Source organism: Colossoma macropomum, unplaced genomic scaffold (assembly GCF_904425465.1).
Source record: "Colossoma macropomum unplaced genomic scaffold, Colossoma_macropomum, whole genome shotgun sequence".
Taxonomy (NCBI): domain Eukaryota; kingdom Metazoa; phylum Chordata; class Actinopteri; order Characiformes; family Serrasalmidae; genus Colossoma; species Colossoma macropomum.
The window spans coordinates 33,437,813-33,451,786 of record NW_023494810.1 but is presented as its reverse complement, the minus strand read 5'-3'; the positions used below and the strand labels follow the sequence as shown (position 1 = coordinate 33,451,786).

Below are 13,974 nucleotides of genomic sequence, written 5' to 3'. Positions count from 1 at the left end.
TATCATACCACATAGAAGAAACAAGCATCCAAAAAGAACAGCCGACAGGATAAGTTAAATGGCACAGTGGTGTATTACATGACCATAATAAAAAAGTAAAGATGTGTCGAAAGTCATGCACTCAAGCACAGAGCTGAAGAATATCATGACTACAGAGTGTAGGTGAAGCATTAAGACTGACATTTGAAACCCTTCATGTCATCACTGGGACACTTCAGTATGTTTAATTATTGCAAATAATACAAAGAAATTGCAAACTATTTTACAAGAATTTAACTGAATAACTTTAAGTTAGATTTAGTCAAAAATGAATAAACACACAGAAAACATGTTTGAAATCCAGTTACTCAAAGTTATCAAATTACAGTTAATTAAAGTCAAAATAATGCAACATTGTCAGTTAATGTGGAAAAAAGTGGTATGATGCATGCACAATCAAATATAAAAGTTACAGCAACTGATACTCAGCCCTTACTCTGAATACATCTAATCTACAACACAGAAAAAAGCACAAATTATAGAAATATCTGCACAAAATGGTTTGAAATGATTAGAGACTTACTTCAGAAACTGTTCTTGTCAGAGACCTGGGGAACTCTTAGGGGGTCTGGCTAAACTCTTTTATGCTGACTTCAGAAATGGCTTACATGGTTTCTATGTTTGAATGAATTCCTAATGAGAATATTATATTTCAATTTAAGATTACAGTTCATCACAAGCAGTGACCTCTGAACTTTTGCTGCATAGCAATCATTTGCCAAAGACATATTATTTTTCATTTGGAAATAAGTGTTATAACCTGGTACTAGCAATAAATCTTATATAAAAGTCTGCCTTCTAAAGAGGGAGCACTCTGCCTAGCAAGAATTCTCAGTATTTTGACTCAGTTAGCTTTTGGGTGACCAATTTGAGTAAATGTACATTGAAAAATTCAGAACCTACTTATATTCAGTGTTGGTCGGCATCTTGTTTTTATTGTCAGTTGATGTCTTCTGAGCTGCTTGTTTCTTGACTGAATGACAGATTACAAGGCAATAAAAGTTCAGAGCCTGGTTGGAATGAGCAGAGCAATTTATTTATTTATAACATGAAAACACTGCAGTGACCCTGCAATAGAACACCAGTTGCAACACACAGCTTCTCCAAATTTGATCTCAGATTTCAACAGGGCCAAAACCCATTAAAAAGAAGACTCTTCTTGTAATCCTAGAATCCTATTAAACTGCCAAGAAAGCAAACTTAAAAATAAAACTGACTAAAAAATATGGACCGTTACAACAGTTACCCATATATGTTAACACTAAAACTACCAAATATTTTCATCTTTTAAAACGTGTTTTATAAATATATTGACTAATTTTTGTAATGTATTGCCTCTTTTCTGAAATGGATAGTTATCAAAAGGATTGTTTCCAAGCAGAACTGATCAAACACAAAGAAAAGAAAACCATGTTTCACCTCTTTTTGTAAAATACCTGAATCTGAACTATTCTGTCTAAAAGCATAAAAATAAAGCGTTGCGGTGACTGCTATAGAACACCAGTATTTCATAGTATGATACATGAGCACATCATCATCATTGCCACTTATGGAGAAAATATACAAGCAAGAATCCATGACCAAACATAGCCTGAAAGTTCTGCTGAGTGAACATTAATGGTGCTATATAAGAGGCTCATCCAAGCACTGAGGCTAGCCCAGGAACCCTGCAAAGGTGAGGGGACGCTGATGTCTTACATGCTGATTAGGATTATTCAATTGCTCAAATTCTGAGAAAACTCTTCTTGGATAATTTTAATAATATTCAATTTCATTCTGATTTTGTTTCTTAATTGTTTTCTTCTTTCAGAATATTCAGCCTTGCCTGTTTACCATTTTCTATACTTGGGAACACAAAGGTGAGGTCTATGACAACTAAGCCATCCAAAGTAAAAAAGGCAACAACTAAAATATTAGGTGTTAGGATATGCCCCACTCTACTCAAACATCTTGTGCATGACATTGCTAGTCTACGTAAGATTTAATTAACTAGCCAGAAGTAGTCTTTTAAAGAAGACTGACAAACATATGAATTGTCTTCACAGTAAAACACCATCATGGGGGATGGAGAAATGGAGTGTTTTGGGCCGGCGGCCATCTACCTCCGCAAGTCAGAAAAGGAGAGGATTGAGGCCCAGAGCAGACCCTTTGATGCTAAAACTGCAGTGTTTGTGGCTGAGCCCGCTGAGATGTACCTCAAGGGTACACTAAAGAGTAAAGAGGGTGGCAAAGCCACTGTCGAAACTCTGTGCCACAAAGTAAGTAAAAAGACCTATGATGAGGATGTAAGGCACTCATTCACTAACCATGCTCATTCTTAACACCCATTCACCAATATTTTCTTATTTGGGATTTGTACTTGGGTAAGAAAGAATTTACACACACTCAAAAGCACAAAGGAGCAAAGAGTTCTGCCCTTTAAGAACCTTTTTAGGACTTTTCCCAAGAACAAATTTTGAAGAATAGCTTAGGAAAATATTGGTGAATGAAGCCCATACTTCTCAGAGTATTGTTGCTTGTTAATGTTACTGCTGAGTATATCTAACACATACACAAGAGATATTTAATGTTATATATGATTCATAAGTGATGTATCCATAACATTGTTCATCTGTAAATGTAAAATTAATATTTGTTCAGGAAGTATTGTATACAATGTTTTCAGCCTGATCATAATGGTGAAGAGACCTGTATATAGGCATACATGTATATGCGTCACACAGTGCACTGTATATCTCTCAGAAACTGTATAGGTCTATATTAAATATAAATCAACTGAATCAAATCAATCTAATTTTTTTCACAGACCCTCACAGTTAAGGAGGATGATGTCTATCCCATGAATCCTCCCAAATTCGACAAAATTGAGGACATGGCCATGATGACCCACCTCAACGAGCCTTGTGTGCTGTTTAACCTCAAAGAGCGTTACGCAGCATGGATGATCTATGTAAGTTTAACAAAGAATGACAGATTAAGATTGATTTATAATTGCAGTTATATCATAGTGAATTCTGAAAATATTTCTATTCACATCTTCAGACCTACTCAGGGTTGTTCTGCGTCACTGTGAACCCCTACAAGTGGCTCCCAGTATATGATCCAGTCGTTGTCGCTGGATACAGAGGCAAAAAGAGAATTGAAGCCCCACCTCACATCTTCTCCATCTCTGATAACGCCTATCAGTTCATGCTGACTGGTATGATATTGGTTTGACACATTATTAGAAAACAGGATTTACTTATTGATTCCCAGTCTGAGTTTCACAGAGAGTGCACAAATTTGTTCCTGTGTGAATTGGGTACTTGAATAACGTGCCTTATTTTTCTCTTCAGATCGTGAAAACCAGTCTGTCCTGATTACGTAAGTGCAGACTTGTATATAAGTTTTCTTCTTACATTATCATGCTTTATTTATCACTTCTATAAATTCTTTCTGGTTTACATTATAGCCATCACCTTCTTTGTACATATTCAGTGCATATATTGGTTTTAGCTGATAACCACAAGAAGCACAAAATGCGTCTTGCTGAAATGGTGATTTATCCACTGAATATAAAAATGTAAATAAATTCTCAAATATATAAGAAACATAACATGCACAAGGTACAATGTTTTTAAAAAAATCACTTTCCAAAACAAAAATCACCAGTGAGACGGAATATTGTTAATCTATTCCATCCCCAGTGGAGAATCTGGTGCAGGAAAGACTGTGAACACCAAACGTGTCATCCAGTACTTTGCAACAGTTGCAATGACTGGACAGAAGAAGGCAGAGCCTGTTCCAGGCAAAATGCAGGTAAATTACTGTTCCAGGATTCTGAGAGCATTTGTCTGTGAACTCTTCATTAGAATATCTGATATCACTCTAGGGTTCACTGGAGGACCAAATTGTTGCAGCCAACCCCCTGCTGGAAGCTTATGGAAATGCTAAGACAATCAGGAATGACAACTCCTCTCGTTTTGTAAGTACATACAATGTTGAAAATTTTCATATATCACAATAACATACACAGAATATGACTGAGTACTATAAATATCTATTTAAATTTCCAGGGCAAATTCATCAGAATTCATTTTGGACAAACTGGCAAGCTGGCCTCAGCTGATATTGAAACCTGTAAGTTTCATTCACTATTACTAAATTCTGTTATGAAAGCTTGTGAATCAGCCTCCCCTTCCAATTATTTAATATGTAGATGCTGACAAACACAACATGCTTACATATCTAAAAGGGAATGTGGAAATTTGGAAATAGGATGTACTGATGATGCAAAATATAGTGTGAGAATTACGACAACATAGAAGGTATACTGCATTAATTAAAAACTGTCAGCCTTTGTATGTTCTCTGCTTGAAAAAAAAAACATCAAATTGAAAAAAGGATAAAAAATACATTTTGGTAAATAAAAAAGAGAACAAATGTATCAACAGATCTACTGGAAAAGTCAAGAGTCACTTTCCAGCTGTCTGCTGAGAGGAGCTACCACATTTTCTACCAGCTCATGACTGGACACAAGCCTGAGCTGCTTGGTACGGAATCTGAAAGTCTTATTGCTGCCATTTCTTTTTAGTTTAGCTGTAGAACTGATCTGGTATAAAGACTTTATTTTTCCTTTCACACAGAGGCACTGCTCATCACCACCAACCCCTATGACTACCCTATGATCAGCCAGGGTGAAATCACAGTTAAGAGCATCAACGATGTGGAAGAATTCATTGCCACAGATGTAAGTACAACTTCACTGAACTTCAGTGGGTATTTTTTTAAAAATGCCTCATTCTCAATGGTCCATCCACTCTGTTTCACCAAATACAGACTGCTATTGACATTCTGGGCTTCACCGCTGATGAGAAAATCAACATCTACAAACTGACTGGCGCTGTGATGCATCACGGCAACATGAAGTTCAAGCAGAAGCAGAGAGAGGAGCAGGCTGAGCCTGACGGCACTGAGGGTAAATACGACAATTTATCACAATATTAATTTCATTAGAAGCACAAAGTTGCCATTTTTATGAACAACATTATCACTTTTCCATTTAGTGGCTGATAAAATCGCCTACCTTCTGGGCCTGAACTCAGCTGACATGCTGAAAGCTTTGTGCTACCCCAGAGTGAAGGTCGGAAATGAGTTTGTGACCAAAGGCCAGACTGTACCTCAGGTAATGTGCTATTATTTGACCAAAACAAGAACGAAGGTTTTAAGTTTTCAAGTAACAAAGCATACTATTGAACTCTACAGGTCAACAACGCAACAATGGCTCTTTGCAAGTCCGTCTATGAGAAAATGTTCTTGTGGATGGTCGTTCGTATCAATGAGATGTTGGACACAAAACAGCAGAGGCAGTTCTTCATTGGTGTGCTGGACATCGCTGGATTTGAGATCTTTGATGTAAATATTTGCCAATATTCATGTTCAAAGTCTATTCCATTAGTAGTGATAAATGAAAGAGTCACAAGTTTTTGCAAATATCTATAACATCAATGTACTGTAACAGTTCAACAGCTTGGAGCAGCTGTGCATCAACTTCACAAATGAGAAACTGCAACAGTTCTTCAACCACCACATGTTTGTGCTGGAACAAGAGGAGTACAAGAAAGAAGGAATTGATTGGGAGTTCATTGACTTTGGTATGGATCTGGCTGCCTGTATTGAGCTTATTGAGAAGGTAAACTTCATAAAGTCAACAACGTTTAAAAATACTTTCACAACTGCAATGATGCTCTCACTCATAAAAATAAATCTGTCACCATTAGCCAATGGGCATCTTCTCCATCCTTGAAGAGGAGTGCATGTTCCCCAAGGCAACAGACACATCCTTCAAGAACAAGCTGCATGACCAGCACCTTGGCAAATGTAACGCTTTCCAGAAGCCAAAGCCTGCCAAAGGCAAAGCAGAAGCCCACTTCTCTCTGGTGCACTATGCCGGCACTGTGGACTACAACATTGTTGGCTGGCTGGACAAGAACAAAGACCCCCTGAATGACTCTGTTGTTCAGCTGTACCAGAAGTCAGCAAACAAACTTCTGACCCACCTGTATGCAAGTCATGCATCTGCTGATGGTAAGGAGACAAAAAACTTGTACATACATAAAAAAAATCTAATTATAAATTATATTTGAGAACTAACAGTAATCTGCACAAAAATGTATTCATACATAAACGTTCAATTATATATTACATTTATGTATTAATAGTAATTAGCTTAAATTTAATGATTTAATGATTTTTTTTTTATTTATAGATGCTGCAAAAGGTGGTAAGAAGGGGAAAAAGAAGGGTGGTTCCTTCCAGACTGTCTCTGCTCTGTTCAGGGTAAAACACTTTTGTACTGAAATAAGACACACACACACTAGAAGAGGATGCATGTGCCAATATACAAAACTTTATTAAACAGTAATTGTCATAACATAAAACCTCACAGGAGAACTTGGCCAAGCTGATGACCAACCTGAGGAGCACTCACCCACACTTTGTCCGCTGCTTGATTCCCAATGAGTCCAAGACTCCAGGTAGACAACCTTGATAATTTGATTCCTTGCAAACTGTGAAGGGTTTACTGAACCGTAAACAAAACATGTACATTGTAATATAATTCTTATCCTTCTAGGTCTGATGGAGAACTTCTTGGTTATCCATCAGCTGAGGTGTAATGGTGTGCTGGAGGGTATCAGAATCTGCAGAAAGGGATTTCCCAGCAGAATCCTCTATGGTGACTTCAAGCAAAGGTCGATTTCATAGACTTCACATTTAAAAATATAACACAGTTACAAAATAGTTACAAACGGTTACTAATTTGCCACTTTTAATGAATCACTTTGAAAACAGATACAAAGTCCTGAATGCCAGTGTCATCCCAGAGGGACAATTCATTGACAATAAAAAAGCCTCAGAGAAGCTGTTGGGCTCCATTGATGTGGACCACACCCAGTACAAGTTTGGGCACACCAAAGTGAGTGATACTGTTAGCTAAAACTATGATTTAAATATATATTTCATTTATGTGTGTGTATTATCATTTGAAAATTTGAGTGCCTACTTTAATGTCTTACTATGAAAGAGGGTAGAACAATGTTTTTGGTGGGGTGAGGGGTGGGGGTCCACTCTGGTAAACTCTGTAGTGTCCAGCTTTCTAAAACTGATCTGGACTACATGTTCCATAAAAAAATAAATAAATACGTAAATTTACCACAAAGTATACAAAGACGAAAGACTTTAATATTTTTGCAGACAACCAACCTAGGATGAATAATGTTCCTTGTTAGTACAGAAAGCTTTACAATGTCAAATGTTGGCCAAATCACATGAATGCATAGGAACATTTTTAAGAGAGCTGGGATCAATAATCAGTAAACAGAATTTCAAAAGTTTCATCATCTTTATGTAGGTGTTCTTCAAAGCTGGTCTGCTTGGTACACTTGAGGAGATGCGAGATGAGAAACTAGCAAATCTGGTGACCATGACTCAAGCTTTGTGTCGTGGCTACCTTATGAGAAGGGAGTTTGTCAAGATGATGGAGAGGAGGTATATTTGTGTTTAGATGAACAAACTGGCCTTACATCACACTGAGTTGCAAATACACTACAATAATTAACATAGGTCTTAAGGCTGATTCAGGTGCTTTATTAACTGAGTCATCTTCTATTCCAGAGAGTCCATCTACTCCATTCAATACAACATCCGCTCATTCATGAATGTGAAACACTGGCCATGGATGAAGCTGTACTTCAAGATCAAGCCTCTTCTGAAGAGCGCAGAAACAGAGAAAGAAATGGCTGCCATGAAAGAGAACTATGAGAAAATGAAGGAAGATCTGGCAAAGGCACTGGCCAAGAAGAAAGAACTTGAAGAGAAGATGGTGTCACTTCTTCAGGAGAAGAATGACCTGCAACTGGCAGTAACAGCTGTAAGTATTTACAATGAAGCTGATGAATTGCACTAGATGTTGGATGATGTTAAAATGCTTAAAACATCCTTATAACTGATAGGAAACTGAGAATCTGGCTGATGCTGAGGAAAGGTGTGAGGGGCTCATCAAGAGCAAGATCCAGCTTGAAGCCAAACTCAAAGAGACAAACGAGAGACTGGAGGATGAGGAGGAAATCAATGCTGAGCTGACCGCCAAGAAGAGGAAACTGGAGGATGAGTGCTCTGAGCTAAAGAAGGACATTGACGATCTGGAACTCACCTTGGCTAAAGTGGAGAAGGAGAAACATGCCACTGAGAATAAGGTAACACCGATTATATAAAAATGTAGTGTAATCCAGTTGAATCACATGACCTGAGTAGGACTTTTGTAGATGTGTAAGCTTTACAAAAACTAAGACAGACCTCCTGCAAACTTATAGATAAAGTAGAATTTCAAAATGGTTTCATACAGGTCAAGAACCTGACTGAGGAGATGGCCTCTCAGGATGAGAGCCTTGCCAAGCTCACCAAGGAGAAGAAAGCCCTCCAAGAGGCACACCAGCAAACTCTTGATGATCTCCAGGCAGAGGAAGACAAAGTCAACACTCTGACCAAATCCAAGACAAAGCTTGAACAACAAGTGGATGATGTAAGATTTTTAAAAACACATTTTGAAAAACAGTGTTGAACAGCTGAGTCCCTTATGTCTCAAATGCACTCATTTTAACAAATTATAGCTTGAGGGTTCCCTGGAACAAGAGAAGAAACTCCGTATGGACCTTGAAAGAGCCAAGAGGAAGCTTGAGGGTGACTTGAAACTGGCACAGGAGTCCATAATGGACCTGGAGAATGAAAAGCAGCAGTCTGAGGAGAAAATTAAGAAGTATATATCACCACAAAGTACAGATGCCAAATTAATTAGTAAGATCACACTGAAAAAAATTTGCTTAATTTTTTAATTCTTGATGCATTTTCATAACAACAGGAAGGACTTTGAAATCAGCCAACTTCTAAGCAAGATTGAGGATGAACAATCTTTGGGTGCTCAGCTTCAGAAAAAGATTAAGGAGCTACAAGTAATTCATCTCTGCAGAAAAATATTACATTTAATCACATTTGAATATTGCTTTGACTAATAATTGAAAACGTTTCTTCAGGCTCGTATTGAGGAGCTGGAAGAGGAAATTGAGGCTGAGCGTGCAGCTCGTGCTAAAGTTGAGAAGCAAAGAGCAGATCTCTCCAGGGAACTTGAAGAGATCAGTGAGAGGCTCGAGGAGGCTGGTGGAGCCACAGCTGCTCAGATTGAGATGAACAAGAAACGTGAAGCTGAGTTCCAGAAGCTGCGGCGTGATCTGGAAGAGTCCACTCTGCAGCATGAAGCCACAGCTGCTGCCCTCCGCAAGAAACAAGCTGACAGCGTTGCTGAGCTTGGAGAGCAGATAGACAACCTTCAGAGGGTCAAACAGAAGCTGGAGAAGGAGAAGAGTGAATACAAGATGGAGATAGATGACCTGTCCAGTAACATGGAGGCTGTGGCAAAAGCAAAGGTGTGTTCATTTAACACTGAGAGAAGAAATACAGATAACAAGTATTAGATAACAATTTAAGGTATTTAGTTACTTTATATTATGTATATGTTCCAGGCAAACCTAGAGAAGATGTGCCGTACTCTTGAGGACCAGCTGAGCGAACTCAAAGCTAAAAATGATGAACATGTCCGTCAACTGAATGACATCAGTGCACAAAGAGCACGACTTCAGACTGAGAATGGTAACTAGAGTAAAAAAAAAAAAACACAGGTGAAATAATGTTTGCTTGGCATTTGTGACTTAACTTGTCCAAACCTTTTCCAAGGTGAATTTAGCCGTCAGCTGGAGGAGAAGGAGGCACTTGTTTCTCAGCTGACCAGAGGAAAACAAGCTTACACACAGCAGATTGAAGAACTCAAAAGACAAACTGAGGAGGAAGTCAAGGTACTATTAAAATGTAGTATTTGATATCATCGTTTTATTTGTTTTACATTTGTGTTAGTCAAAAAGCAGCATCAAGTTAAACAACAAGCACAGTTTAAAAAAATGTGTGTTTAATTTTAGGCAAAGAACGCTCTGGCTCACGCTGTCCAGTCAGCCCGTCATGACTGTGACCTGCTCAGAGAGCAGTTTGAGGAAGAGCAGGAGGCCAAGGCGGAGCTGCAACGTGGAATGTCCAAGGCCAACAGTGAGGTGGCTCAGTGGAGAACCAAATATGAGACAGATGCCATCCAGCGTACTGAGGAGCTTGAAGAGGCCAAGTTAGTAAATGCTGAACAGTAACACAAAGTAAACATTTCCTCATTTTCTAGATAAAGACACACTTGCTAGATAAAGATGTTACATTACACAATTTGACCTTCTCAGGAAAAAGCTTGCCCAGCGTCTACAAGATGCTGAGGAATCAATTGAAGCTGTGAATTCCAAGTGTGCCTCTTTGGAGAAGACCAAACAGAGACTTCAGGGTGAAGTGGAGGACCTCATGATTGATGTCGAGAGAGCCAATTCACTGGCTGCCAATCTTGACAAAAAGCAAAGGAACTTTGACAAGGTAAAGGGCTCGTTGGCTAAAAGTAAACAATGAAAATACTCAATTGTTACCTAAATTGTTCGGTCTGAATACAAGTGTAATTTTACCTTCTAGGTGTTGGCAGAGTGGAAGCAGAAGTATGAAGAAGGTCAGGCTGAGCTGGAGGGAGCTCAGAAAGAAACTCGCTCTCTCAGCACTGAACTCTTTAAGATGAAGAACTCATATGAGGAGGCTCTTGACCAGCTGGAGACCCTGAAGAGAGAGAACAAGAATCTGCAGCGTACGTGACTTAGAAATTAACATGCACATATATACATTAATTGAAAGATGTTTAAACAAATAAATCAAGACAAACAAAAAACAATTATTACTCTCATTTCTCGTTTCAGAGGAGATCTCTGACCTGACTGAACAGATTGGTGAGACTGGAAAGACCATTCATGAGCTGGAGAAGGCAAAGAAGACAGTGGAGACTGAGAAATCAGAAATCCAGACGGCTCTTGAAGAAGCCGAGGTAACGCTATACGTAACGTAAGTAAGTGTAAAGGTAGAACTGGTCTGCAGTAAATGGCTTAATATTTAACATTATTTTTCAGGGCACACTTGAACATGAAGAGTCCAAGATTCTTCGTATCCAACTCGAGCTCAACCAAGTAAAGAGTGAGATTGACAGGAAGCTTGCTGAGAAGGATGAAGAGATGGAGCAGATCAAGAGGAACAGTCAGAGGGTGATCGAGTCCATGCAGAGCACTCTGGACTCTGAGGTCAGGAGCAGAAATGATGCTCTGAGAGTCAAGAAGAAAATGGAGGGAGATCTCAATGAGATGGAGATTCAGCTGAGCCATGCAAACCGTCAGGCTGCTGAGGCCCAGAAACAGCTCAGGAATGTTCAAGGACAACTCAAGGTGAACCTCCAACATTTTCTCACTTCAATTTATAAACTTCCTAGTTTAAGACACTGAATAACTGCAATACCTTTTCCATAAGGATGCCCAACTGCACCTTGATGAGGCTGTCAGAGGACAGGAAGACATGAAGGAGCAGGTTGCCATGGTGGAGCGCAGGAATAACCTGATGCTGTCAGAGATTGAGGAGCTGAGAACCGCACTGGAGCAGACAGAGAGAGGCCGCAAAGTGGCTGAACAGGAGCTGGTTGATGCCAGTGAGCGTGTGGCACTACTGCACTCTCAGGTATGTTCTACCAGCTCATAAAATTGCTGTTCCTTTTAAATTCCTTGCCAAATCACCTTAAGGGCTTAACTTTTGTTTCTTTTAACAGAATACTAGTCTAATCAACACCAAGAAGAAGCTTGAGGCTGATCTGGTGCAGATTCAAGGTGAGGTGGATGATACAGTTCAGGAGGCGAGAAATGCTGAAGAGAAGGCCAAGAAGGCTGTCACTGATGTGAGTGTTTAACTGCATAGATTTTGCATGTGTCTTTTATAATGGAAAAAAAGGAACCAATTATATGGCTTATTTTATAGGCTGCCATGATGGCAGAGGAGCTGAAGAAGGAACAGGACACCAGTGCTCACCTGGAGAGGATGAAGAAGAACCTTGAGGTAACAGTGAAAGATCTGCAGCATCGTCTGGATGAGGCTGAGAGTCTTGCCATGAAGGGTGGAAAGAAACAGCTCCAGAAACTGGAGTCTAGGGTATGCTACACTCTTTATTCAGTGGAAACAAAGAACCAGTGATTTTGTTAGAGGGCTTTTTTAATTGACAACAAAAAAATAACACAAAAATTATTGTGTTCTAGGTCCGTGAGCTGGAGGCTGAGGTTGAAGCTGAGCAGAGACGCAGCGCTGATGCTGTTAAAGGAGTCCGTAAATATGAGAGGAGAGTGAAAGAACTCACCTACCAGGTAAAGCATTAACTGAGTATCACACAGACTATAATAAGAATATCTATTAGATCAAGCAAACCCTAAAACAAGGAGAACCTTTGCAGACTGAGGAAGACAAGAAGAATGTGAACAGACTGCAGGATCTGGTGGACAAGCTGCAGCTCAAAGTAAAGGCCTACAAGAGACAGGCTGAGGAAGCTGTAAGTGTTCCATTATGTGTCTTGCATTGTACATGCAGTGCAATGAATGACAAGACCATGCAGATGAGCATGTGTCAACAACACTAAACCATGTGACCTGGTTTCACTTCACTCTCAAAGGAGGAGCAGGCAAACACTCACCTGTCCAGGTTCAGGAAGGTGCAGCATGAGCTGGAGGAATCTCAGGAGCGTGCTGACATTGCTGAATCCCAGGTCAACAAGCTGAGAGCCAAGAGCCGAGATGCGGGAAAGGTAAATTCTACTCTGTCAAAAAAACAAGGAAAGTCTTAGAAACATATGAGCTGCTTTTGGCACAAATCACAGTTAACTTTTAATAATTAGCAATGCTGTTTGTACACTCTTTTACTAATAACGTGTGTATGTGTTTTAGGGCAAGGAGTTGGCAGAATAAAGGACGAAGACCGCACGGGACACTAACAAGCAATGATAAAATATGCATTTCTTGTTTAATGTCCATGCAAAATTTAGTTCAATAAAACTGACGGAAACAATCAAGTGTTTGTATTTTTTCACCTTGTCAAACAGGGACTCACACAGAAACTGTAGTAACATTCATGTGCTACATTTGTTTTAGTAACATCCATCATTTAACTGTTCACAGAACTATTAGACCCACAATGTAAACTTATCTTCAGTACCAAAAAGGAAAAAGGACAGATTGTAAGCTGGTAAAAAGTAAAGTCAGTATAGTGTTATTTCACATTTCTTAAACAGCTGGAACACTGTTGCAATGAAGCATTAAAAAGTATTGAAACCAACCAATGGCTTCAATGCATGTATTGTTATCTGCAAAACATACCACAACTGAACCAACCTCTGAAATTTGTGGAAAGATGACATCAGAGAAATGCAGACTGTGGAGTTACTGTGTAAAAATACTAAACTTTACTTCATTAATAACAAGTAATAATTAACTTTTATTATCTACATACAAAAATACTATTCTAAAACAATAAAATAAATCAAATAAAATGTTGAATTGTGCACTCCAGGTTTAAATCCTGGCAATGCCACAGCCCTTCTTGGTCAGCAGTCTAGGAAGAGAAGAGGGAGCTCTCATCTTTCGCTTTCACATCACATTGAGCAATAGGGGTCCTAGCACTCAGGTGGGGATAAAAGTGTAGTAAAAAAAACATTAATTTATAAGGAGACACCCACATTTGCTGTTTTAGTGGGGGGTTTTCTTAGTAAGCCCAATTTAAACTGTAGTGTAACTGTTTACCTGATATGCAGAATGTTCAGAGAAAATTGTGACTAAACTAAGTTTGAGTTAGAGAAATCCAAGCCAAGCTCAATTAACCCAATTAATTAACCCAAAACAGATGTGCAACCGGCTGCCTTATAATTTGATTACAGTTACAGTTTTACAGTAAGTGCTGACAACATCATAACTCCTT

General features: G+C 39.0%; 1 protein-coding gene across 1 annotated transcript; it reads left to right on the top strand.

Annotated features, from left to right (window-relative positions):
• Positions 1-1,647: 1,647 nt before the first annotated feature.
• On the top strand, positions 1,648-13,068 carry LOC118799798 (myosin heavy chain, fast skeletal muscle-like). The gene is made up of 41 exons (XM_036559845.1): positions 1,648-1,714; positions 1,850-1,898; positions 2,085-2,297; positions 2,846-2,989; positions 3,082-3,238; positions 3,375-3,402; positions 3,726-3,837; positions 3,911-4,003; positions 4,095-4,158; positions 4,473-4,571; positions 4,665-4,768; positions 4,858-4,996; positions 5,085-5,203; positions 5,284-5,433; positions 5,540-5,710; positions 5,799-6,105; positions 6,287-6,357; positions 6,467-6,554; positions 6,653-6,770; positions 6,871-6,994; positions 7,430-7,566; positions 7,693-7,948; positions 8,031-8,273; positions 8,423-8,599; positions 8,688-8,833; positions 8,936-9,026; positions 9,108-9,497; positions 9,594-9,720; positions 9,805-9,923; positions 10,044-10,240; positions 10,347-10,530; positions 10,624-10,789; positions 10,899-11,023; positions 11,106-11,414; positions 11,497-11,700; positions 11,789-11,914; positions 11,995-12,165; positions 12,270-12,374; positions 12,461-12,556; positions 12,677-12,808; positions 12,948-13,068. The coding sequence occupies exons 3-41, from the start codon at positions 2,097-2,099 to the stop codon at positions 12,966-12,968; spliced, it is 5,811 nt and encodes a 1,936-aa protein (XP_036415738.1). The 5' UTR covers positions 1,648-1,714; positions 1,850-1,898; positions 2,085-2,096; the 3' UTR covers positions 12,969-13,068.
• The last annotated feature ends 906 nt before the right edge of the window (positions 13,069-13,974 follow it).